Source organism: Pelecanus crispus, chromosome 1 (genome assembly GCF_030463565.1).
Source record: "Pelecanus crispus isolate bPelCri1 chromosome 1, bPelCri1.pri, whole genome shotgun sequence".
Lineage (NCBI taxonomy): Eukaryota > Metazoa > Chordata > Aves > Pelecaniformes > Pelecanidae > Pelecanus > Pelecanus crispus.
Genome location: NC_134643.1, coordinates 66590156 through 66617027, shown reverse-complemented (window position 1 = coordinate 66617027; position 26872 = coordinate 66590156). Strand labels below are relative to the sequence as shown.

The 26872-nt window shown below is 42.4% G+C and overlaps 1 protein-coding gene across 1 annotated transcript; it reads right to left on the bottom strand.

Moving 5' to 3' along the window:
* Positions 1-1551: 1551 nt before the first annotated feature.
* On the bottom strand, positions 1552-23255 carry PTN (pleiotrophin). Its single transcript, XM_075706272.1, has 4 exons — positions 23147-23255; positions 21491-21664; positions 20288-20449; positions 1552-1604 (listed from the first exon to the last, which is right to left on the bottom strand). Exons 1-4 carry the CDS (start codon positions 23253-23255, stop codon positions 1552-1554), a joined length of 498 nt encoding a protein of 165 aa, XP_075562387.1.
* Between the last annotated feature and the right edge of the window lie 3617 nt (positions 23256-26872).

Sequence of the window (26872 nt, the reverse complement as noted above, 5' to 3'; positions counted from 1 at the left end):
AGGGAGACTACTCCTCTTGACCAGCAGGCAAGCCTGCAGCCTACACAAATGGCAAAGCTTATTTCTTGCTGCTGAATTTTAAGATTTAGACTTTAAAAGCAATGATTTTGAAATTAATTTGGGCACTGAAGTCCCTTATGCTTCTTCTAAAAAGCCTGGTCTGTTGGTTGTTTAGTTTGTTACCAACCCTTTAACTGGGGACAGACCAGCCCTTTGTCAGATCTTTTTTCTACTTTGTGACTTTTCTCAGGACTTATTATCATTTAAAATAGGTAAAATTGAACAAACTGAAAAGCTGGTTATAATTTTTCTTTTTTTTCCCCTGCAGAACATTAAAAAAAATTTTAAAAATCACAGAACTATTTTTATTTTGACTGAGCTTTTCCAAGGTCTTTTTCCTTATATAAAAATGGAAGACAGCAAAAGGTACTGGTTTTATATTTCCCTTCTGCTTTACTAACAGAGAAACAAAAATTAATTTCATTCCTATTGGTTTCAAGTCCCACAAATTGTCCCTTTTTTAGTCAAAAATATGAACTACCTCAGGCAGCTTCCAAACAGATTTCTTCTGTTACTTCCCACCAGACACACTATTTTTCAACCAGCTATAATTAAAATCAACAGGAAGATTCCCACTGATACAAAAGGGAGTTGGGTCAGGCAGAATCGCAACAATTTCAACTAGATTTTTGTGAAAAGGATATTCTCCCTTCTGGCAAAATAAACAAATAAAAGAAAACATTTTTCAGCTTTTATAGGTAAAACAGAGGGCACTACCATCCACCAGCACTGATATGCTAAAAAATGGGAAGTTTTGCTATCATTCCACTTAGAAAAATCATTGCTAGAAAATCATGAAAAATTAGGACTCCTCTATGTCCAACTGCTGAACAATTTCAGAATTTTTACTGCCAACATCCAAAATATGGCCAAGGATAGGAGTGCTACTGGTTTTTACCTGGAGATGGTGGCATTTTGGAATGAACATTCACCACACATCCAAAATAATTCTGTGCCTGTAAATACTCAACAAAATGCCCCCATCCTTTCCTTAAACAAATAATTTCATACAGTTATCCAGATGTATGAGAACTTAGAAACAAGCCTGGTTTTTTTCAGATATAAGGTCCCAATCTTAAATATAATTGCATCCAGCCAGACTCCTATGTTCACACAGGGCACCACTGGCTTCAGCGGAGCTCCACACAGGTTCAGATTCTGCTTGCATGAAGTAATTACCAGATTGAGACCTATGGCAAGACTTGCAAAAAAAGTGTGTTTAAAAACTTCTACATTGTTCAATATACAATAGAGGTAATTTTCTAAATGAGTTTGGAGTCCTTTATTACAGGCCTCTAAAAATTGTTGTTAGGGTTATACATTAAAAATACTAAAGTAATAAAAAAGGGTTTTTTTTTCTGTTTGTTTGTTTCCTTCTATAGTACCATTAAGCTATAAATAATCTTAGGATAAAATGCCTAGATATAAATGAAACTGTTAACTGATCGTGTTTGCTGATGTCCCTTTCTCACATTGCCCAAGTTGGCTCCATTAATCCAGCATCTTCTCTTGTTTCTTGCCTTCCTTTTTCTTCTTCTTGGATTCTGTCAAGATAACAATAACCATAAAAAATTAGCATCTAGCAGTCACTGCAATAAATTTCAACCAATACCCCTGAAAGTTCCCCTTGTTTTCTCTATGCACGTAAGAACTAATTTTTTTCCTCATTCTGAACAAGGAAAGGGAAAACAGAAGGAAAAGAAGAAAAAAAAGGAGCAGTCGAGGTGCTAGAGAAGATGGAAAGGGGGATGCATGTCCAGTTCAGAACCCTTCCTATCTAAGCAGCTGACCGTGTTTGGCATGCAAAGCATTGTTTCAGGAACTTGCTTCAAAAATAAGAAAACAGCAGGCAGCTCCTGGAGAAACCGGGTCATGGCTCAGTGGAGAGCTGGAAGAAAGCTTTGCACGCACTGCCCGCACACATACCCCTCCCTTGCTTCCTTTCTATTTCGTTGTTAGTCTTTGGCTTTCTCTGAATATGAGAGCGACTCCAGAGCATGGTGAGAAAGCTCACTTGTTTCTTTAGTTTCTCCATTGCCAAGCCCTCCCCCTTTGTCTGGGACAAACACCTACGTACACTTGAGAGGCAACTGAAGTTTGGCCTGGAGTCATTAGAGCATGGTCTGTCCAGCCAGCTGGTACTGATAGGACAGGGAAGGAACTAGGGAGCATCTGCTTCTCTGATTAATTTGGGGTAAATAAGGGAATGATGTGCAGGTACAAGTGAAAGTTTATACATTATACTACCATCTGCAGTAACTTTCACTGGGCTATAGGGTAGTGTGGTGTTCTACAGGTAGAGGAAATTCACAGAGGGGCCTAAAAATGAATACGAATTAAGGGGATTAGGTACTCTTGTATCACGTTACCCTGTAATGGAGGAAATAACCGCTCTCACTGGGAACGTGAATAAATCCTTATGGATACCACCACAAAACACAGCACAAGAGGCACTACAGAGAGACGGAAACTGAGTTTCTGTGAAGCATCTTTCCTGGAAGCAAAACAGCAAGCAAGTAGACCCATGTTTGCCTTAACCCAGATTTCACTCTCCTCCTTTGAATCCTGCCTTTGTTTCTTCCTTCTCAGTTGTCGTGGTTTAGCCCCAGCCAGCAACTAAGCACCACGCAGCCGCTCGCTCACTCCCCCTACCCCGATGGGATGGGGGAGAGAATTGGAGGAGTAAGAGTGAGAAACACTCCTGGGTTGAGATAAGAACAGTTTAATAATTGAAATAAAGTAAAATAGTAATGCTAATAGTAACAGTATAATAATGATAATAATAATAATGATACACGAAGCAAGTGATGCACAATGCAATTGCTCACCACACGCCGACCGATACCCAGACAGTTCCCGAGCAGCGATCGCTGCTCCCCGGCCACCCCCCCAGTTTATATACTGAGCATGACGTCATATGGTATGGAATAGCCCTTTGGTCAGTTTGGATCAACTATTCTGGCTGTGCCCCCTCCCAGTTTCTTGTGCGCCTGGCAGAGCATGGGAAGCTGAAAAAGTCCTTGACTAGCATAAGCAGTACTCAGCAACAACTAAAAACATCAGCGTGTTATCAACATTCTTCTCCTACTAAATCCAAAACACAGCACTATGCCTGCTGCTAGGAAGAAAATTAACTCTATCCCAGCCGAAACCAGGACATCAGTAAACCCCCCCACTCCCAAAAATAAAAACTAAAGAAAAAAACTCAAACCAAACAAACCAACAAAACCCGTATCAGCTTACATAACAAATACCACCTTGAATGAGAAGACTTGGCCCTTAAGGGGTACTCTTCTTTGTGAATACGATTCTTCTCTCTCTGACCAGTTTGGGTAATATAGACAGTCAAGCAATCATCAGCTCTGGAAAAATCAGTTTACTTGCATTAAAGCCCAGGGAGCTACACTGACATCTTTCATCTATGGATAGGGCCAGGGTACCTCCAGCAGAAGGCAGACTTAGGGTATCACATTTATCTGATGGTTGTTCTTCCTGTTTGTTAGTGTTTCTAACCAACATTTTTTTCTTCATCTTTTTCAACAAGACAAAAATAATTTCCAATAATCCTTTAGTCAAAGCAAAATAAATATCTGTTTCATGCTTAGTCACATAATCTGCTCTAAAATATCTTTCCCTTAAAAACTTCACTTAACATTTAAAGGGAGAATAATTTAAAGCAAGAAGTAATTTGGTAATTTGTTTTAGTCTGAAAATGTGAACATGATTTTTTAATTATTATTTTACTTTTATTTCCCCACCTTTGCCTGTGTGTCTGTGTGTGTGTGTGCATGCATGTGTGTGTGCATGCCTGTGGTCCAGAACCATTCACAGAATCTGGCATTATTTTACAAACTGCCATTCCAAAAAGTTAATAGCAAATCTGCTTTCAGCTAAAGCTTTTTTTCTCCTACAAATTTGCTGACTCCCCTCCTATCCTCTTTGACTCATGTCCCACTCTTCCTCTAATTTTTCCTCTGTATCACTGACCCTTCTGGATTCTGTATTGATTGTGCTCTCTCTCTCACACTCTCTCTTCCCTCCCAACACTGCTTTCTGTGAAAGAAACAGCAGCATTTAGTCTATCAGACCAGCACTGGAATCTGTAAAATCTATTTAGACCCAGCACAAGCAGAAAGGCACTCTGCAGACTTCAACTAAATTTACTGAAAGCAAAGGAGACATCTGAATGTGGGCAGACCACCAACAGGACTCTACTGAAGAGTATGTGCAGTTCACAGTAAGGGTGAAGTCACCACCAGGAGAAGGTTTTGGTGTGGAGTTGTGTGATCGCATCAGATCCCCATCCTCAATTGATTTGAGGTACCAGACAACCCACTGTTTATTCATTTGCACTTGGCCCCTTTGGGTCTATATCAGCTCCTGTTATCAAAAGCTCAATCCTCCCTGTTGTCTACCTTGTGATAATCTGCACCTCACCCAAACTGCCAAACCCATCTACCTACAAAGACAAGTGATTCTGCTTTGTGCTTCAGCAGAGTAAAACCCTCATGGGTGGGATGTAATTCCTCTCACACTAAAGGTACTTGCACCACCACAGCTTAATCTTTCAGACAGGTAAGCTCTATTGATGCAAAGCATGTTTGCTCCATGAAATGGCATGTATCCCCAGAGCTGTGGCAATAAAAAAAGGAAAAGAGGAAAAGAGGAAAAGAGGAAAAGAGGAAAAGAGGGAAAGAGGAAAAGAGGAAAAGAGGAAAAGAAAAAACCAGAACTGCTCAATTTTCCAGTCCTTAGGCTCTTTTAAAAAATCCTACCACAGACACCAACACCCAGGTACTGACCCATGAAAATGTTGCTGTTCATACCCTTGTGCACAAATCTGTTCACAGCTACCCTCCACCTGTTTTGACCACGGTCAAGCTATGGACTACAGTATATCCATGACTAACAAAGTATAAAGTTGCTTTAAGACGTACTTTGTTCATGTTTTTTCATTGCTCAGACCTACTCTTTGCATCTGTGTCATTCAGGCTTTCATTGTCCTCATCTCTGTTCATCCTACACTACTGTTTCAACTTTTATGACATGCTACCTCGTCAGCTCACACAGCCACACTGGGATCCATGCTGCTCTGATCACTTGGTCTGCCAATGCCTCCCTTCCCAGCATAGCCAGGCTTGACTGAAAGGGTCACCATGCCAGCAGTGCCAGCGATGACACCATGCTCAAAAGCCCTGCCAGCTGACAGTACAATGCCAGTTACCTGAAAGCTCAGCAGTCCCATGCCCCAGCACCAGCTGTAGGCACCTACCAGTTAAGTGAGGGAAAGATTCCCTACATACACTGTCTCCAGTAATCCCATTCAGATTCTTATTTCAACCAGGAAAATTATCGAAATTCAATTCAGCTTAGCACAGATTGGATGCAAGACCTTTGGTTCAGCCATTTCCTACAAGGCCTCTTAATGTGGTCCCAGCCTGCCATCAGAAATTACAGTAACCCATCAAGCAGTGCCCACTGAAACAGCCTTTATGATGGAGAAGCCACCATGCTGCTCTCCTCATCTCACTGGCGCTGCAAAGCAGCTTGATCTTCACTGTTGATCCAGAGGGAAGTAAGAAAAGCAGCACAGTGAACAGGCACTACCCTGAGCAGAACGCTTCCACCTGCAAGCACTTTGGGTCAACGGCAGCCTCCTTCACCTCACATACCTGATTAATGCAATATTTGCAAAGACAGAGCCACGGATCTGTGCATCAGCTGTGCTTTGGCTACAGGGAACGCATTTGCTGCAGACAAGTGCTACCAACAATACCAAGAGCCACTATGAAGAGATGACCTGACCAGATTAAATCCAGGTTCACGTCAGCCCACGCAGAATTTTAATCTAAACTATTCACTGCACCATTTACTTTAAAGCTAGGTAATCCAGTCTCTTCAGTGCTGAGCCAGACACCAGAGCTACCTATAGTGGAGTTCAGGATCCAGACAGGAAGGAGCAAAGCAAAAAGCAGGATGAGAACCCTGGATTTCAGGAGAGCAGACTTTGGTCAGTTCAGGGACCTGCTCGGCCAGGCTAAGTACCTAACTACAACAGAATTATCCTACAGGCCACATCTCGCTCACGGGCCACAAACCAGAACATCTCAATATAAAACTTTATGAAAGGTATGTAAATACGTTTGATATTTACAGTTAAATACATTAATTTAAATGCATTATGTGCCTTATCAAAGGTATTTATCCTACTAATACCAGGGTCAGCACTAAGGTGGGAGTGGGTGCTCTCTCTGGCTGTCTCTCAACACTTGAGGCAAGCAGGTTGTGCAGTGGAGGGAATGGATGAGGGTAGCTGTTCGCCTACTGCTCCAAGTGCACCGTGTGTCAGTGCCCCAGCCAAACTGTCCTTCCATCTCTGGCATGGCTCAGCACACAGCCACACTGAGGAAAGCAGCAGCAGGAGCTATGCATTCTCCACTCTGGACCAGGCTTCCTCCACCTCAAAGAAATACTTTACTTTATCATCCCTGTGCATCCTTGCAGCAAAACAAAAGTACCGGAAGAGTGAGCTACATATGCTCCAGAATATTAATGAGGATGACAGAACAGCCCCCAATTTTTGTGTCTGTTTTACAGCATACACCTTCCTCCTTCCCTCTTACCCACAGTGAGAAGCTGCCTAGCAGTGCTCTTGCTCAGATGGAGGCCAGGACCCTGGACCAGGGCACATGCAAAGAGCAAATTCAGAATACCTGGCAGTCACTGCAGAGCACTGCACAGCCATCCCACTTCCCCCTGGAACACAGAGCACTTCCAGTGATATAAAAAACACCCCCGTAGCCCTGCAAGAGTGAACTGTGTTGATGCACACACACTGGATTATCTAATCACTCATCACCTGAATAACCCTATGAATAGATGTATGCCTAAGAATTATTCACAGGATTAAAAGCTGTGTGGTCATGGATTAGCACTGGACCCACTTCTGTGGGTCCATGATGACCAGTAACAAAAATCCCAGTGAGGATCTTACCAAGTAAACATAATTTGATATGCAGAACTTTCTCTATGCAATTTGGAGTGGCAGCAGCCCTCTTTAAATAGTCTTCTTTATTCTGGAGCCTCATTCTTACTATGCAAGCAGCAAAGGAAAGTAATTATGTCAAACAGGAGCCACATACCATTTGAAGCCACTCTTAATGTGTAAGGCACAAAAGGGAGGTAATTACATTTTAATGGCAGCCAAGCTTTGTAAGCCAAGATTTGCAGGTATTTATTTTCATTTATGGAGAAGAAGGTAACAATTCACTCATGGCACTGCTGAACTCCTATATATAAAAGTCAAGCAGTGTCCCCAAAAGCAATATAAATCATTCAAAATAGCAAAAGCTGTGCTGATGGAAGTGAAGAATTTCAACACCAGGTATTCAGGGCAGCTTTCCCAGGAACTAGCATTCAGTCCCACTGAGTACAGAGGAAGGCAGATTTTCTAAAGGGCTCTCTATGTCTCACTGGGGCAAATTTTCTAAAGCACCTGGTTGCTATGGTGGTGCAGGGCAATGGTGCCATTGGGTGCAGGGCACATCTGAATTTTGGGGATGAAATGCCAACCCATTGGAACTGTGGAAAGGAGCAGTCTTGGCTTTGACAAAGCCAAGGATTTTTATCCCTTGGTGAAAGAAATCTCACCCTAAAGGGCTTTATCCTGCTCTCTAGGAACAGAAACTGTACTATCCTGTGATTTCCATGACTGTAGAAAGAAATACCTTGATTTCTGGAATACCCTTTAAACATGATATTTCTTCTGCTTCTAGAGCCTTTCATGGCCATCTAAGTTCTTTTCCTCCTATTCCCCTGCCTTATATAAAGCATTTATGTATTCCCAATGAGTTTAGGAAAGAAAAACTATTACGATAGCAATTTTGTTCCAAAATTAATTCTTCTGAAAAGCCTCTTTGAACAACACACAGTTCTACTGGATGGAAAAAAGGCAATACTCCACTAGCTAAACAGCAGTAGAAGGCAACTCTCCAATGAATCAATGACCTTGACATGACTTTTACTTCATTAATATATTACAATTGATTATATCCCCTATATTTTAGCTCTGTGCTGTTTAATGACTTTCCCTAGTTGTCTGTAAGCATTTCTCAATTACTCCACTCTTCCAGTCACTCCTCTCCAGCCGGTTTTGTTCTGCTTCTCACTTTGCTAAATTTCCATTTTGGATAGACTTGGATTTGTTCCCAGTTGAACACAAGATGGACCCAATTCAAACCTAAAGGGTGGAACTGCATATTATAAGCCAGGAGGGCACGCTGCAATGTGTGTTATGAATGGGGAACAGGTAGATTTATGCCTGTAACAAACACTAACATATCTGTCAATGAAATGGACCAAAGAGCCACTCATGGGAAATTTCACTCATTTTCTTTCTCACTGGAATTGCAAGAAGAAATAAATGCAGAGAAAAATTAATCAAATTTATTCTAAAACCATCCTCAAAGCTCTGAAACTATCTTAGAAGCTATTGCTTGAACCTGACATTTGGATGCAAGACCTAAAAAACGTTCACTTTTAACATCCTTACATAAAACTCATCAGGAATTACAGGAAGCTTTTTTTTAAGATGTAATTTGTTGAAGTCAAAGATTTTCATCAGAAAGGCTTAAGTTTGGTGATTTCCTTCATTCAAAAATTTAGGAGAAAAAGTTTCAAAATTGCCTACACAGAGACACACGCATTTTGTGATTTTGCTAGATGGCCTAATTGCCCAAAGACAAAGATCAGGAAAGTTTCATCTCATTTGCTTTAAGTCTGGGTCACACGTATCTAAGACGTTAGAGCCTTAACAGTAAGTATGTGGAAGACTGCAATGGATAAACTTTTCCAGTGAAGCTTGTTTTGCAGTTGGAGACTGCTGAAGAGGTCTGGCTGACTGGGAATTGATTTCCAGAAGTAGCTCACTTTGCTTTTCTATTTGCTGCTTCTTCTTGTCTGCCTCTGGCACATTTGTGCTGCTGCTTCTGCAGGGTATGAACTTTCTTACTGCTCTTTGTCATTTTCTGTGCTCAGCACAAGAGGGACCCAGTCCCCCTGGCTCCTCAGCCCTCTGTCTATGCTGTACACAAGATCCCTCTTAATGCCAGTGAGACAGGTGCAGGCACAGACTGACACATTCGGAGTTTACCCTCTGCATTCACATGTCTGCAGGAGACTGCGCCGAAAACAAAAAGTATTAATAATCCATTTGGAGTTTGGTATTTACCTGTATCCACAGAGAAGCAAAAAGATCACACAATGAGGCAGTTATATGTCAAACTGAGATCAGTAAATAGCTGTTTAGCAGAAAGTTATTTGTGATTTACTGTGAATAGAGACCCTATGTTATTTAGTTAATTTTTGAAAATCAGGCACACGGATTTCTCGGTTGTATTTGCTGCATCTGCTCCAGATGGGATCTACGCTCAGGGCAAAGGACACGGGCTTTGCTTTGATCTGTGCTCCACACTCTGAAAAGTTGCCTGCAAAACTTTCACAGTAAGCACAGATAGAAGAAAAGACAGAGAGATGGTGACATGGAAAATGAGATGGAGGGATAAAGAAGGGGGCAAAAGCTTGAAAGGAAAGGAAGTGAAGAAGTAGAAAAGGAAAGGAAAGGACAGAAAGGAAGGAACAGAGCTTTCTCTCTGTTTCACTGCTGGGAACAGTAATGAGTGTAAACATTTGCTGATGGCATATCTTTTATCACAGCAAGTCCCACAGCTTCAGGCATTTTCACGGCTCAAGGGCACTCACTAATGCCAAGGAGGCTGGACTGCTCTTGCAAGCCAGGAAAGTGAGACAATGAGCATGTAACAGAATTGGCACGCACAAGGCTATTTAAACTTTCACCCACAAAGGTCTGTACTAAACCCTAAAAGAAACTCCTGTAGGCACAAGAAGATTAAACAAGAACATTTGTCACATCCAGTTTTTCATCTTTTGGGACAGCACAAAAAAATACCTGAAATACAAACCAGGGGGTCAGGAAACATGGAGGACTAGACAGTATAATTTTTCAAAGGTACAAAAGCAGTCTCAAGGGAGACTACAGTGCAAAACCTCCAAGAAACATAAGGAAATGGAAGCAGAAAAACCACAATTAAAAGACATCCAAACTTTATTAGTTATGGGCTGTACTGTCAGCTTACTAGCAGCTTGAGGCTGGTCCACACTGTAACCACCATTGTGTTTATTTTTCTTATATGGCTTACTCTTGTTCCCACTTAAATTGAGAAAAATCTTGTTTCCTCATGTTATGGCAGCAGGAGCCAAATCACAGAGATGTGTCTTGGAGCCTAAAGTTTCCAGTGAGTTTTACTTCATCTTGAAATAACAAGCCTTGTCCTCAGACTAGCAACGGGCACAGGGAAACACAACCAAGCATTTAGTACCCAGTCTTAGCCCTGTGGACCACTGTTTCTTCTCTTGGTTTTCACATTTCTCAGCTCCATAACGCATAAATTATTCATGGCAAAACTGCCTCTCACAATGTTTATGCAGTGCTTAGTACAATGGTACCCTTTTTTCAGCTGGGGCCTCTGGGCACTCATGCAATACAAATAATCATGATTACAGCAACAATAATAACAGCCAGCTATGCTGTTCCCACTGGGCATCCGCTGCCAGTGACTGCCCTGCAGAGCTCAGATCACTGTATTTCACTGCAGGCTCCTGGTCAGTGCTAGAGGCCATTCTTCAACAAACCTGCCTCATCCTCTTGAGCAAGAGAAAAAACTCCCAATTTTGCCTTTCAGGTTTTTGTTTAACTATCACAGCTGTTTCCTAATATGAGAAAATCCCTCATTTTTATATCTAATTAGTTTGAGCAGATCCTATTATTCTGCCTCCTGTAATACTAATTATTACGCTAGCTGCATGCCTGCACGACTAATGAGTTACATTAAAGATGGGGAATTCTGAAACCTACAGAGGGAGATACAGCATGAGTGCGATGCCAAAACAGGAGACACCAGCATCTTTCAAACAAAAGAAAATCACAGTCTTAACAAGTCATTTCTTCTCCCCCTGTGTCTCCTCCAGCTCCTCTTTAGAAGCAGACATTTTGTTGCTGCACAAAGGCAAAGTTGAGGGAGGGCACCCCAGAAAAAGCAGATTGCCCAACATGCAAAATGGAGTGGGCCACAGGTGGTCATTTTTGTCAGTGCAGCACCCAGTTTGTGTGAGCCATGAATAGCTGCTTATCAGGCAAGCAATTCATTCGGACATCACTGTCAGCTCCTTGCAACAGCCAGCAGCCAAGTCACCCTGCCAAAGCGCACTCAGTCTGCCCCGGCAGTGCACTGTGAGTAAGATGTCCTCTCTGCAGGTAGAAACCAAGGCTGCCTGCCACTGTAGTGCTCAAAAACCACATGTTGTTTTCTGCTCCTGGCACCAAAGTAAGGACGGGGATATACCTGCTTAGTAACAGAAGTCCAGCTCTACGTTTTACATCAAGCTCCCTAAGAAGACACAAGGTAAATCAGTGTCAAGCACTGTCTTAAGTCCACTGGGATTACTGCTATCAAAACCAAAGACCCTAGTTAAAGACGGTAGCTCACTCACCTTGAAGTAAATCATCACATTCTGATAATTGTAACTGCAGACTAGGAAAAAAGGAAGAAGCAGCTACTAGTCAGAGCACGGAGCCAAGAGTCCACAGCTCCTAGCTGAGTGCCTGGACCTGCCACTGATATACTGTGTAAACCTGGAAAATCATTTAGCCTTTCTGACTTTCAATTATTACTTTTCTTTAAACTGTAATTCCTCAGCTCCAAGGAGAGATCGGAGGATTAGCTAACTGCTAGCTGTAAAGATTGCTAGATAAAAGAAACAATGTAGTGCAGATTATTTATATTGCACTAAACTCTTAAGTAAAGCTCTTCAAATGATATGAAAGTATTAAAAACACAAGGAGCACAGACTTTCCTCCACTGCAGTAGCACACACACCATGCCAAACTTGGGGAACTGCACTGAAACCTTGCTGGACCCTCAAATGCTACACCTGATCTGCATTACAGGAAAGAGATTACAGCCATTAACAACTTGGGTAGGTCTTGCCTTCATGTGAGAAACCTTTCCAAACACTGTGTGTTGGAGGATGTGATCTTTGGACACCACCCCAATTATTAAAGACAGCAGTAGTCTAAGCAATGTTAATTGCTTAGATGTTAACGTTTGCCAACCTTAGTTGGAATTGTTTTCCTATGTGGCAAGGACTGAGCTGAGCCAGGATAAAGTAACTCATAGATCAGATATACCGTAAAATGATAGTAAGTTGGGAAGGGAGATTTATTAAAAAGAACTAAATACAGCTGGGTGAAAAAGTTATCAGAGAAAAAAGGAGAATAATTAAAAAAATGAAGGGTACATGCAGAAAGAGTGGGCAGACTGCTTATTCTATTTAATTTTATCTTAATCAGGAGAATAAATAGCTAAAAGTACAAGAGATATGGGGAGAGAGAGAGGAAGAATGTGAGTGATGGAAAGAGTGAAAAAAGAAATAAAGCCTATCAGGCAACCCAGCTCAATAAAATAAATTCCTCCTCTGTCAGCGGTTAAAGCAAAATGTTTCCTGAATCCTGACAATACCCCATTCTTTTACTTTCTGTCTGGCTGGAACCCGAACAACCATCAATCAAGTTTGGGGGGCCATGAAGTAGGCCAGATGGAGTATGTCGGAAGCGTTTTCTGCTCTTCAGTGCAAGTTGGCCATTAGAGCAGCCACTCGACAGAAGTGCCTGAGTCTTTCACATCTGTCAAGATAGTTTAGGGAGACCTTGAACATCCTCAGCCTTGCAGACACTGATTAGAATATGCAATTGTGAGTCCTAGAAGAGAGGTGGCTGCCTCCACTGGGATTTTGTGATAAAAATTATCCTTTCATCCTTTCCAGCCTTTGTGACAGGCTTTCTCATGACCTCATTTGTGTACTAAATACACAAACCATAGTGTCTGGGATATCACTGTCACATTGTTGCTGACAATCTCGCTGTCCAAATGCACAATATTCAAGAAGGGACAACAGTTTTCATCCTCAGTTAACTATACTTTAGTACAGCAGCCCAAGACCAAGCTATTGTCTTCCTATCTGAGAACACCTCAGCAAAGCTATAGAGAAAAGAGGTCATCAGAAACCCAGATAAAATTCAAATTCCTGATTCATCATCTGCTCTCTCCCTTAAATCTGATATACAGCAGTTTCTCTAATAATTCTCTTGCAAGCAGTGAGCTCCAAAGTGTCCAAGTGTCACAGAGTACAATCCATACTTAAGAGTCAGCTGCTAAGAAGAAAAATACTGTGACAGAGCAATTGCTAATAAGGAAAAAAAATTTTTTTTTTTTTTTTTTTAAGTTTCCAAACTAATGAGAGTGCTTCAAAAAGATTTTAAGGCTTTTCCACAAATGCTGACTACTGATAAAACTAATCCATAAGAACACTTAGATCACCAGTTTATGAGACAGGCATTGATTCCCAAGGTTAATGAGTATCTCCTGGTTTAATTTAGCAGAACTTTTGCCACGGCTCATAGAAGTTCCTGGAAAACCAAAATATACTTTTATCAGCAAATGTGCAAAATTATAACCCTTGGGATTTTTCTGCAGGTATAATTTTCCTTTCTGTTAAGCATAGATCAAACTTCTATGAAACAGCAGTCATCTTCCAAATAGGTGAGATGAGAGAGACACAGGATTCATTCTACCAGCAAAGTGGCTGCACGTTCATGAGCTGGAAAGGTGGATAAGCAGCAGGAGAGCAGCAGTTACAGATTACACCAATTTATTTGCATTTTTCTCAAAGAACAGAGAAGGTAAGGAGGAACTTCAGAGACCAAGCCACACTAAGGAAATGTGTCAGGTGAAATCTGATACACAGTACTTCACTGGGCAAGCCTAGATGAAATAATCTGCCTTACCCACACACCTTCTTGGGTTCTTAACTAACCACATTAATTAACTTTTTAAAAAAATATAAGAGTTAGGGAGAATCGTGAAGGTCTCAGATAAAGATATCTGCTCCACATGCAAGCAGTGATCAAAAGAAAAACCTATTTAGGTTATTTAGTGGGCGTAATGAACAATAAAGGAAGTATTACAATGATATTTTCTTTTTCAACACAAATCTGTAGAGGACATGCTTGGAATACTGCATACAGTCTAGTCTCTTCATCTCAGAAATGATTTAGCAATAATAGAAGGAATTTAGGTAGGTCCAGTAGAGAGTGTTCTTATCATGGATAAATTGTTATACAACAAAATACTTAAGTCAGAGGTTTTAGCTTTAAAAGATGGCAAGTGACAGAAAGTAACAGAAGATATATAAAACTACAATTGATTGCAGAAGCTAAATAGGGGCTTTTACTCATCCCATTTACAATATGATATCAAAAGGAAAAGTGATGTAATGGAGAGATTACAAACACAACCTAATAGAAGGAAAATTTCAGGGCACAGGAAAGGGGTTAGTCAGGAAAATCATTACAACAGCCCTTTTTCTGAATATGCTAGTATTTTTCAGTGCAATATTCTCAGTCAGTTCACATCTGCTTTTGGTACTCCCAACCTATTGCTGTCAGAGATGTATTCAGTGATGCAGCTCTTGAAGCACACACCAGTCAGAAAGGCAACCGTTTAGCAGTAGAACAGATTCCTGTAATCAATAAGCCCCTCACTTACTATTTTGCTGCCAGAGCTCCCAAATGCCAGAGAGCCACTGCCCTGCTACTCCAGGCAATCACAGCAGGAACATACACCACTTGATCAGCATTTGCAGGTCTAGCTGCATATCAATACAGACCTTATGCAACACTAGGCCTCAGAAAAAAAAATTGCCACTTCTGAACAACGTAGCATATGTTTTTTCTCTTGTAGTCTTCAGCCATTGATGCAAAGTTATGGGTGAAAAGGGAGCCTAATATGTACCTGCAGTCTGTTCCAAGTGCTCAGACAATAAGCTAGATATCACTTCCCATCTCCAAAGAATTAAATTGGGTCTTAGATTCTAACTATAGATTGAATACACTTTAATTTTTCCTTTATCTAGATGTGGGTGGGGACTTACCTCCAACCTGTAATTTCCTTCACCTCAGGAGGAAAACAAATATTCTTATTCCAGCTAATACGTCAGAACTCAAGATTTTTAATTCAGAAATAAAGTTCAGTAGGGCACAACATTTCCTGCAGTACTAATCTGCTTGACCTAATTTCTTACTCTAGTTCCTCCTACTGCTGCCAACATACTGTCCGGTGTAGCTCCTATGTAGTTATGCCCACAGATCTGCAATATGGATTTCATATCTTTAGCTCAGGGCCCAGGCAGGTTGCAAGTGTGTGACTTCCATGCATGCTGCTCCTACTAATGCCAACAGCAGATGAACAAGCAGGTGTCACGCAGGAAGATGCCGTGAGATTTCTAACGCAAATCAGGAGAGCAGAATTTCTGCCCACAGTTATTATGATCACAAACCTACGTTTGTACCTATTTCTCCTTTTGCATTCCTTCAAATCAAATGAAGTCAGGTTTCCTAATTAAGTCAAACCACATAACTATGTTTGCTGCAGTCAGTCCCAATCTGAGTTTCAGTCTCAGCTATAACACACTCATACCTAGAATCGGTTAAAGTTAACTCTAATGCAGCAATTTCACATGCTCTGCCTTTAAAACTATAACTTGAAAATGAGCCTGTACCACCCAACAGCGCGGCTCTCACAAAACAATGCCGCATCAACGCTCTGCTTTGTCTCCCTCTCCCCTCTTCTGACAGCCATTGACAGAATATACTGACTCAGCGGGAGCAGAACAAGGCAGAGGGCTACTAGTGGCTCAAGTGGCAGAGGCCTTCTGGCAGCACAATAGGAAGCTTCATTCATTTAAACTAGGTTTGAAGGGGGAAGGGGATATAAACGGGCTTGCTAGAGAGGAGCCCAGGGGTGGCATGGCAACATTGGGGGCGAAATCGATAGCCCGGCTCAAGTGCATCTACACCAATGCACATAGTATGGGCAACAAACAGGAGGAGCTGGAAGCCCTTGTGCAGCAGGATGGCTATGACATAGTTGCCATCACAGAAACATGGTGGGATGACTCTCATGACTGGAATGCTGCACTGGATGGCTATAAGCTTTTCAGAAGGGATAGGCAAGGAAGGAGAGGCAGTGGGGTGGCTCTGTATGTTAGGGAGTGTTTTGACTGTATAGAGCTCGACAGCGGTGATGACAAGGTCGAGTGCTTATGGGTAAGGATGAGGGGGAAAGGCCAGCAAGGCAGGTGTCCTGTTGGGAGTCTGCTATAGACCACCCAACCAGGATGTAGAGATAGATGAAGCATTCTACAAGCAGCTGGCAGAAGTCTCGCAATCGCCAGCCCTTGTTCTTGGGGGGGACTTCAACTTGCCAGACATCTGCTGGAAATACAACACAGCAGAGAAGCAACAGTCTCAGAAGTTCCTAGAGTGTGTGGAAGATAACTTTCTGACGCAGCTGGTAAGTGAGCCTACCAGGGGAGGTGCCTCGCTTGACCTGCTGTTTACCAACAGAGAAGGGCTTGTGGGAAATGTCGTGGTTGGAGGCCATCTTGGGCTTAGCGACCACGATATGATAGAGTTCTCGATTCTGGGCGATGTAAAGAGGAGGGTCAGAAAAACTGTTACCATGGACTTCCGGAGGGCTGACTTTGGCCTGTTCAGGATGCTGGTTGGGAAAGTCCCTTGGGAGGCAGTCCTGAAAGGCAAAGGGGTCCAAGAAGGCTGGGCCTTCTTCAAGAAGGAAGTCCTAAGGGCGCAGGAGCGGGCTGACCCCATATGCCGTAAGACACATCAGCGGGGAAAATGACCGGCCTGGCTGAATAGGGAGCTTTTGCGGGGACTCAGGGAAAAAAGGAGAGTCTACCGCCTTTGGAAGAAGGGGTGGGCAACTCAGGAGGAGTACAGGGATCTTGTTAGGTCATGCAGGGAGGAAATTAGAAAAGCAAAAGCCCAGCGAGAAGTTAATCTGGCCAATGTTGTAAAAGATAATAAAAAATGCTTTTATAAGTAAATCAGCAATAAAAGGAGAGCCAAGGAAGATCTCCATCCTTTGCAGGATGTGGGGGGGAACATTGTCACCGAGGACAAGGAAAAGGCTGAGGTACTTAACGCCTTCTTTGCCTCTGTGTTTAACAGCCAGACCAGTCATCCCCAGGGTTCTCAGGCCCCTGAGCTAGAGGATAGGGACGGGGACCAGAATGGAGCCCTCATAGTCCAGGAGGAAGCATTTAATGACCTGCTACGCCACCTGGATGCTCACAAGTCTATGGGGCCAGATGGGATCCACCTGAGAGTACTGAGGGAGCTGGCAGAGGAGCTCACCAAGCCACTTTCCATCATCTATCAGCAGTCCTGGTTAACAGGGGAGGTCCCTGATGACTGGAGGCTTGCCAATGTGACGCCCATCTACAAGAAGGGCCGGAAGGAGGACCCAGGGAACTACAGGCCTGTCAGCCTGACCTTGGTGCTGGGAAAGATTATGGAGAGGTTCATATTGAGTGAACTCAACAGGCAAGTGCAGGTCAACCAGGGGATCAGGCCCAGCCAGCATGGCTTCATGAAAGGCAGGTCCTGCTTGACCAACCTGATCTCCTTTTATGACCTGTGACCCGCCTGGTAGATGATGGAAAGGCTGTGGATGTCATTTACCCGGACTTTAGCAAAGCCTTTGACACAGTCTCCCATAATATCCTCCTCGGGAAGCTGGCAGCTCATGGCTTGGATGGGGGCAGTCTTTGCTGGGTAAAAAACTCGTTGGGTGGCCGAGCCCAGAGAGTAGTTGTAAATGGAGTTAAGTCCAGTTGGCAGCCGGTCACGAGCGGTGTTCCCCAGGGCTCTGTTTTGGGGCCAGCCTTGTTTAATATCTTTATCAATGATCTGGATGAGGGGATTGAGTGCACCCCCAGTAAGTCTGCAGATGACACCAAGTTGGGTGGGAGTGTCGATCTGCTCGAGGGTAGGATGGCCCTGCAGAGGGACCTGGACAGGCTGGACCGATGGGCTGAGGCCAACTGTATGAGGTTTAACAAGTCCAAGTGCCAGGTCCTGCACTTTGGTCACAACAACCCCATGCAGCGCTACAGGCTTGGGGAAGAGTGGCTGGAAAGCTGCCTGGCCGAAAAGGACCTGGGGGTGTTGGTCGATAGCCGGCTGAACATGAGCCAGCAGTGTGCCCAGGTGGCCAAGAAGGCCAACAGCATCCTGGCTTGTATCAGGAATAGTGTGGCCAGCAGAAGGAGCAGGGAGGTGATTGTTCCCCTGTACTCAGCACTGGTGAGGCCGCACCTGGAATACTGTGTCCAGTTTTGGGCCCCTCAATACAAGAAGGACATTGAGGTGCTGGAGTGTGTTCAGAGAAGGGCAACAAAGCTGGTGAAGGGTCTGGAGAACAAGTCTTATGAGGAGCGGCTGAGGGAACTGGGGTTGTTTAGCCTGGAGAAGAGGAGGCTGAGGGGAGACCTTATTGCTCTCTACAACTACCTGAAAGGAGGTTGTAGTGAGGTGGGTGTTGGTCTCCTCCCAAGTAATTAGCGATAGGACAAGAGGAAATGGGCTCAAGCTGCACCAGGGGAGGTTTAGGTTGGATATTAGGAAAAATTTCTTCCCAGAATGGGTAGTCAAGCGTTGGAAGAGGCTGCCCAGAGAGGTGGTAGAGTCACCATCCCTGGAAGTGTTCAAAAAACGGGTAGATGTGGCACTTCAGGACATGCTTTAGTCTAGTCTGCCCTTGATTGGTTTAGAGTGGACTTGGTAGTGTAGGTTAATGGTTGGACTGGATGATCTTAAAGGTCTTTTCCAACCTAAATGATTCTATGATTCTATGATTCAGTAAACTCCCAAATGCCACTTAGGCACGGAAACTTACTCAAAAAAACCCCCAAAAAAGTCTTTCCTTCCAAACTAATAAACAATAAAATCACACAGTTCAAAGCCCTTCCTGCATTCCTACCCAGTCACTTCTATCCCCAAATGAAGATGTTTATTGCTGCCAACTCAACCAAGTCAGCTGGTCTCCCAGAATCTAGTTGTATCCTTTCTACTTCACAGCTTGTCATTATCTATGCAGGTTCTAGACTTAACGCTTATCTGACAACTTCATGGATGGTGTGCGAGGAAGACCAGTTACAGCTGTACTGACTGCAAAGCAGATGGATGCACGCACACACACAGAAAGCATCTGCAGCCTCATCAGATGTGTCTCTGGTTGCACAAGCAGAGCAGGCCACCTGCAGGTACCCCTCAGATCAATGGTGCACCACCATCCACAATTTGAAAATTGCTGGTCCAAGTCACACCTGTCACTCCTAATTATATTTATTTTTATAACTATCCAAGTATTCAGAGCCTGGAACGTGTTAAACCTCGCTGGTTTTAAGCAAACAAATGCCAGGGTAGCATAGCTCGTATAATCCACTTAAAACACATTACTTCTATATCTCAGACAAGATCTCACAGTTTTAGCTTCCACTATAAATCATCCTACACACATAACACCTGCTACTCCAACAAAGGAGTACATTAAAAGGCTTTAACGATTAGAAAGAAAATAAGCTTGTCTAAGGGACACCTGGAAACACAAACGCAGGGCATATGCCTTTCTGTGTACTAAGAATTACACTGCCACTCGCATTTAAATAAGACATATACATTCCGTACTCTCCTTCCAGCTATCTTTGAATAAAGAATATACAACCCCAAGAGTGAAAAACATCCACATACCCTCTTTTCAACATGCAGTGAGCAGAACATCCCTTCAATACTACCTGTCCAGAAGGAAAGCAGTCCCTTTTCGAACTAGTCATTATTTGATACAAAGCAAAACCTATACAAAAGGCATCTTTATTGAGAGATGTTTTTGCATGCTATTATTGGTCTGTTCTCATCAACAGGTGAGTTATGAAAAGCATCTGTACCCTGGAGGTCTAGTAAGCATAAGCAAACTGGTAGCAATACAGGTGGTCTGAGGTTAAAACTGGAGCTCTAATCTTCAGCTCACCTCTTGTGTGGGACACTGCCTTGGCTACACAACTCAGGAATACTGTCTGCCTGACTGCTGGGAGGTAGGAGCAGTGCAGAACTGAGGAAAGGCCATGAAAGTACCATCTCCTGTACTACTGAGTTCCCACTGAAGCATGCAGGACATCACAAATCCACTGATTTAAATGAACTAGTGTGCAGCTTTCAGCAAATGGGATTTACCTTGAGGTTTGGGTTTGGTAAGCTTCCCACAGGGCTTTGAGATTGTGACAGTCTTCTGGCAGTCAGCATTATGAAGGGCTCTCTTTAGGTTTCCGGTTCGAGTCTTCAAGGCAGTATTCAAGTCACATTCCCCCCAGGCCTGGAACTGGTATTTGCACTCCGCTGCAACGAGTAAATAAATAGCGATTTTTAAAACAGAATGACTGAGTGTGAAAACAAAAATGCTATGAGTCTAATAGGATATCACAGACAGCCAGTGCTTGTAGACAAAAGGATCAATGTAACTGAAGAAAGGCATCCCAAGAAAAATTTAAAGATGATTCACAGTGATAATTGCATGTCCCCCCAAATGCTTTAAAATGTAATCCTCTTGCTTTTGCATGGATATTGCATTATTTTCATATAAAGGAAAATACATTCAACTACGAAGATACACATATTTATTTATATAGATAAAAAAAGAAAGAAAAAACAGCAGCTGGAAATGTCATTCACATTCTCATGTCTCATATCTCACATTCACACTCTCATATCATTTGCGTAATGCTAAAGGTTACCAAATAAGGATTGAATAGTTTCAAGAACGTATGCACAACTATGAGCTTGTCAAGTCTGTAACTGCTGCACTGACTGCCTTGGTAAGGTCATGATGATGTCAAAGCCATACAAGCTGTTTACTAGAAAAAAAACAAGTTTGCAAGAGTAATCAGATCTTTGCAAATCAAATCCTTGTCCAGGACAGATCTGATGTATCTTTCTGAACTGTTGTAGATGAACCTTCTGAACTGAATAATATAGATGAAATACACCAGTCTCCATTCTCTCCTTTCAATGCACACACTGGTAGCCACCCATACTCCATGGTGCAAATCACACATCGCAAGGTCACGTAAAGCCTGTGGTAACCATTGCAGAGATTCACAGCTGTGAGAGAACACTCAACACTTACATTGTTGTACATCACAGGAGAGCAGATTTAAACATGCTGCTGGAAGACTGAGTTTACAGTAGGTTATATGGACTCTCTGCAGAGGAGCTGCTTCGCTCTGAAGAAGCTGCCTTCTGATGCCTTATGTGTTCCATCTGCGATGAACTTGAAATACAGAAGTAGCCCCTTCACCAAGGGCTAAGCAGAAAATACAGACTTCCTGCTCCACACTTAAGTAAAAACCAAAGCAAATCCCTTGAGAGAGTGATGCTTACCTCCAAATTGCTTCTTCCAGTTGCAGGGAATCTTACACTTCTGAGTCTTGGTGGTTTGTTTGCACTCAGCTCCAGTGCGAGTGCCCTCACGTGTCCCCAGGCCACAGTCACCACTGGTGGGCACACAGACGCTCCACTGCCATTCCCCACAGTCAGACTTCTTCGCCTTTTTCTCTAGATGAAGACAAGTAACCAAACCCAAGCAAGAGAAGCGGTCACTACCCAGAGCCTAAGCAGAAGTTCCCTAAGCATCACTAAACAGTCACAGCACCTGAAAGGACGAATATGACATTTGTAAAACAGTTGCTTCAAAAGCAAAAGGTCTGGCATCCTCTTCACTGTTCTGACTCCAAAGCAGGGTGGATCATTCAAATTCAGTCCCACTACCATGTCTACTGGTCCACTTAGACATTCTGGAGTGGATTCTCATCTTCAGAATGGGGAATTATCTAGAAACCCTCAGGGATCGCTGACCAAAACATGCAGGAGGGATTACTCAGAAAGGACTCTCCTCTGTCTCCAGTAGCTGATGCAAACATTTTCAGTTCCAACTGAGGCACTACAAACTATACAGATTAAAAATGTATGTGTTGACGTTGTGTATCAGAGGATTTGAGCACCTCCAGGGAACAGCCATAAGATACAAACTTTTCACTTGGTATACCTTGTCACATTTTATGTCAGACTATGACCAAAACTCCAAAAGCAAAGTAAAAACTACATCAAGAAGTGTACTTGAAATGCTGTTAATACAGGTGGGTTTGTGGCTCAGGGACAAAAGTAAGGATCATGATTTCATTTAAATCCTTAAACCCAAGTCTGATGAGAAAAGACAGCAATGTTATCAAACCCAAGGGTTCACAAAAATAATTAGTTAGGGCCCCAAAACATCATAAGTAACTTTAACCTTATATAAAATTATTTTCCTTCTATCTCTTGTATATTTATGTTTACATTTCCTCATATTTCCATATAGCCACAATGGTTAGAAACACCTTTTTTTTTAATGGGAACACTAATTCTGATAGACTGACAGGTCTATAAACTGGTGTGTAAGTAGCCTGTAAATACTAACACCTTAAGAAAAACACCAAAAGACATGTTCCTTAAAAAATGTCAAAACTGGGTTTAATAGATGTGAATTTTCCAAGCCAGGCCTGTCTCTCCTATAATGAGGTCCAAGTTCATCACTGACAGAAAGCAATTACCGCTGCATGTCTGGCTGTCTATCTGCAGCAGTGAGTTAGTTCAGTTCTTTGTCAGAGGATTTCCACATCACACAGCATTGGTATAGCATTGTCATACACAACACTGAATGAGTGACATGGTAACTGCTCTTTCATCCCTCCTGTTTGGTTCTCCCCAAGTCAAGCATGAATCTATTCCCAGAGCAAATTTTAAGCTGCCTTGCAATACCCACTCTGTGATAAACTGAGGACTCCAGTCTCCGGGGCTGTCAAGCTGCCAGCTTTCATGGAAACTACTTTCTGTTTTCCTATTTAACACAGAACAACGTGTCACAGCCACAAATCCCTACCCTGTGTGTCAAAAGGTTAATGAATGACCTGAAGTACATAACAAAACCAGAAGCATTTGACATTCTCCTACACATGCAATCTACCTTGGGAATTAACTCTGAATTACACTGGACTTTACCTGGTTTCTCTTTTTTGCCAGCCTCGGTGGTACTCACAGCTGCCAGAATGAAAACAAGTGCCAGGAAGGCAGCTGTGAACATTCGACGTTGCTGCTGTTGCTGTTGCATTCTGGGGATTAACAAGAGAGAGGAAAAAAAGGTTGGTTGGACCACAAAAAGTGGGACCCCATCTAAAGTGTCGCTACAGCATTTTTGGGAAGCTGTGCTTCAGGGCCACAAGACACAAGCAGGTCAAACATAATTAGCCATTGGTAGAATGAGCAATTATCTTTATTCCAAAGAGAATACAAGGATTTTTAACAATTATTTTCCAGCCTGTGTACCAAATCACTGATATGCATCGCTGATGTTATGGCTGAGTTTTGCCACAGGAAGTTCAGCAATTATTGCTCACCTTCCAGAAACCTGTCAGAGAATCAAGGCTCCTGATGGGTCTAGAACTTCTCTCTTCTTTCCTGACCTCTGGCTGTGATTTATTGTGTAAAACTAAACATAACATATACTTTGTGTTTCAGCTTACCCGTTCATATGCAGTTGGGAATGTTACACTGTCCACCTTGCAAGGGTTAAAGTTCTTATTAGGCTTATTTGACATCTGAAAAGAGCTTCTTTCATGAAAACTTCTATAGGTAATATGTGATGTATTATCTTAATTGTCATTGGCATGTTGGTAGCTACCTTTTCCTTCCCCTCCAATTAGTGTCTCTTCCTAAAATAAATTAAGCTAATTGCCTGAAATGCAAAATGGGCACAGAGATAGGACTTACACACACAGCTAGAGGCTATCCATAGCATGCTAATGAACCCAAAATCTGGATTTGGGAAGCAAGTATTCAAATATAAAAAGGTATTAAAAACACTTGCCTGGTGGTGAAGCTTCAGTTATTAGCCAATCACCACAAGTCATTCACAACTGGCTGACTTCAATGGCTTACACACATATTTCCCTTTCACTTTGCTATAATTTGCATTGTCTCATTTTGGCATTGTTTATCAGAAAGCAGGGCCATAACAAATACATATGTTAAAAATAAGCAACCTCCCCATTTTGCAGAGAGACTCTAGTAGGTGGACGGGTACCAAGATGGTGGACTAGAGACTGCTCAGATGGAAGGTTTTTCCAGCTTTTTTCACACCACAGCACATGACATCCATGCTACGCCAGCCCTCCAAGGAGGTGTCAACAGTGCTAACCACTAAGCTGGCCTCAAAAACTCAAATAAACTAATGTTACAGAGAGTTTAGAGGCAACCTGAGTTCATTTTGCCAAGCACAGCAACCTAAGGGAAGAAATAATTCTCACCATGAACAAAGAACAAAATGTATTTGAAATTTAATTTGGCACTCTTCAGTATTCCCTGCTGGCAACCTCTTGTTCAAAAGTAACATAATTGTAATTGACATGGAAAACAGAAGAGGAATCCCAAACACACAGACTTCTAAGTATCCATTTTTAATAGCCTGCTAGAAGCCAGATGAGAAAATTTAATAGTTTTGTTTAAATAAAGTTCATGTGAAGATTGCGAGACACCTGGCATTCAAATGTCCGAAAGAGCTGTCATAAGCACCAATTTGGTTTACTTCAAAAGAAAGTACCATTTCCTGTCATGAAGAAAGGACCACCAGCATTTCCAGTGAACTCAAACAGCCTGGAGCTAGAGCACATGAGTCCTGTGTGAGCTTGGGTTTGGTTTTTCCCTTTCTTCTGCTACATTTCCACTTAGAGCCTCTCATGTTTTACAGAAAATGAAATAAATAAATAAGCAATAAAAAAATAAATATACAACCTGCCTTTTTATTCAGCTTACCTCAAACTGGTTCTCCATAGCCACAGTTGCAAGACTGTTGAGACACCAACCTTCCCTGTCCCCCAGACCTTTTCCCTTGGAGAAACTTCATCACCAGTAGCACTGCACCTCATCTCACATCCCATTTTCACAACAATTGATCTTCCCACCTCCTCTCTTCTAAACAACTCATCTGACTCCCTCATTGAAGGAGTATTCGGTGCTGGTGTGGAAAGAGACAAATACTTCCACAGCCTCAAGACACCATCCCAGTGCACTGTCTGGGGATGTCAGGAGCTGAAGCAAGGCAGCACCACTGGGTTTGTTGCACAGGATATCACCACACACAAGAGATGCTCGCTGTGGGCTTGGGGCTCCCTCCTGCATCCCTGCTGCCCACCCCATGGACCTGGAATACAGTCACACACATCCCCACGGGCTGAGGGCAGTCACCAGGAGCCGCGGATAACTGCCTCTAGGGAAGCTGCCTTATATTAAGTTGACAGAGACTCAAATTCAAATCTGATCAACATTATTTTCAGCAAAACAGGCAGGAAAAATAGCTAGGTTTTGGAGTCTGAAATGTTCCAGAAGCCCTGTAAAAAAACCCACACGGAGCCTTAATATAGTATGTTTTCCTAAGACTCCAAGTCTCTCTACAGCCAAAGTACTTGCCAAGTTGTCTAAGGCAAACACTAAACCTGCAGAGACATATATATACACACACGTATCCCTCTGGCAGAGAGAGCCAGGCCGCTTCCTGAAGTGCCTTTGCTATTAATTATCAACAAGCAAAAAGCCATGTTGTACAGAAGGAAGCCTTGCCTCTCACCACACCAACACCTCGAACTTGATGTAACCAGTGCGATTATAGAAAACTGCATAACTGTTTGGCACATGATAGATCAGAAAGGGCAGGTGCTCCCACAAAATTACAAACATCACCTACAATACCCATTAAATATTAGATATTTTTTCAGAAGGCCAGAAAATCCCACCTATCAGTAATCATTTGAGTTCAGTCCAGTTTTCCTTGTAAATATTTCAGCTGGCCATTAAGAAGATGGATGAGGAGAAAAACTTGTCAAACTGGACTTGTTTTTGAAAACAATATATTCCATGTGGGGGGGGGAAACAACTTTGTCTTTTTTTTTTTCATTAGATTCTGTGATAACATTTCCAGTTCAACCTTTGGTTTAAAGAACTGCCAAAAATGTTAATAGAAATGAAAAAACAAGTGTTTTGCTACATGCAAAATGGAGTCCTCCTTGTTTTGTGGTTTTTTTTTTTTTTAATGAGCCTTCCATCCACACCAATGATAACAAGTAAATCATGTATTTTGAAAGGAAAGTATTTCTAAAATCCCTATGACAGCCCCTAAGCAGAGCAAGACAGCAGCATTTAAACAAATGGCAGTGGCATTTACAACCAACAGGAAGAGACAAAAATAAGAGAGAAGGGAAGAGAAGAGACATTTGGGGTGGGGGGAGGTCCAGGAAACTTCAGAAGAGAGAAAAGGTAAAGAGAGAGAAAGAGAGTTTAGAACAGTTTAAAGGGTAAGCTGGAACAAGATCAGAAAAAGAGAGTGAGTAATCAGGAAAAGAGCACCAAAACAGGAATGAGAGGAGAGAGAAGTAGTTAATGATAGGTAAACACTAAAACAGAGAGTGTTAGGAAAACATGAAGTGTGTAATGAGGTGAGAAGTGAAGCCCAGCTGAGATGCACTGTAGCAAGTGGCTTCTCCCAACAAAAATGAAGCACAGGAATTACTTCAGTCTTACAGTTGATTTCACAGTTTCACAGTCAATCTCTGCTTGGGAGTAAAAAATGAAAGGAAAATTAAAAAAATGGGAGGCAATCAAAAAATAAATGAGTTCATCAACCATACATCCATGGGTTCAATTGCACGTTGAGCACCAGAAAGAGTCAGGAAGAAG

Coding starts and splice junctions, on each gene's coding strand:
- PTN (XM_075706272.1), bottom strand. CDS start 23,255: ATGCAACAGCAACAGCAGCAACGTCGAATGTTCACAGCTGCCTTCCTG. Junction 20,450..21,490: donor CTGGAAGAAGCAATTTGGAG/GTAAGCATCACT, acceptor TACTCGTTGCAG/CGGAGTGCAAATACCAGTTC. Junction 1,605..20,287: donor TACCAAACCCAAACCTCAAG/GTAAATCCCATT, acceptor TTATCTTGACAG/AATCCAAGAAGAAGAAAAAG.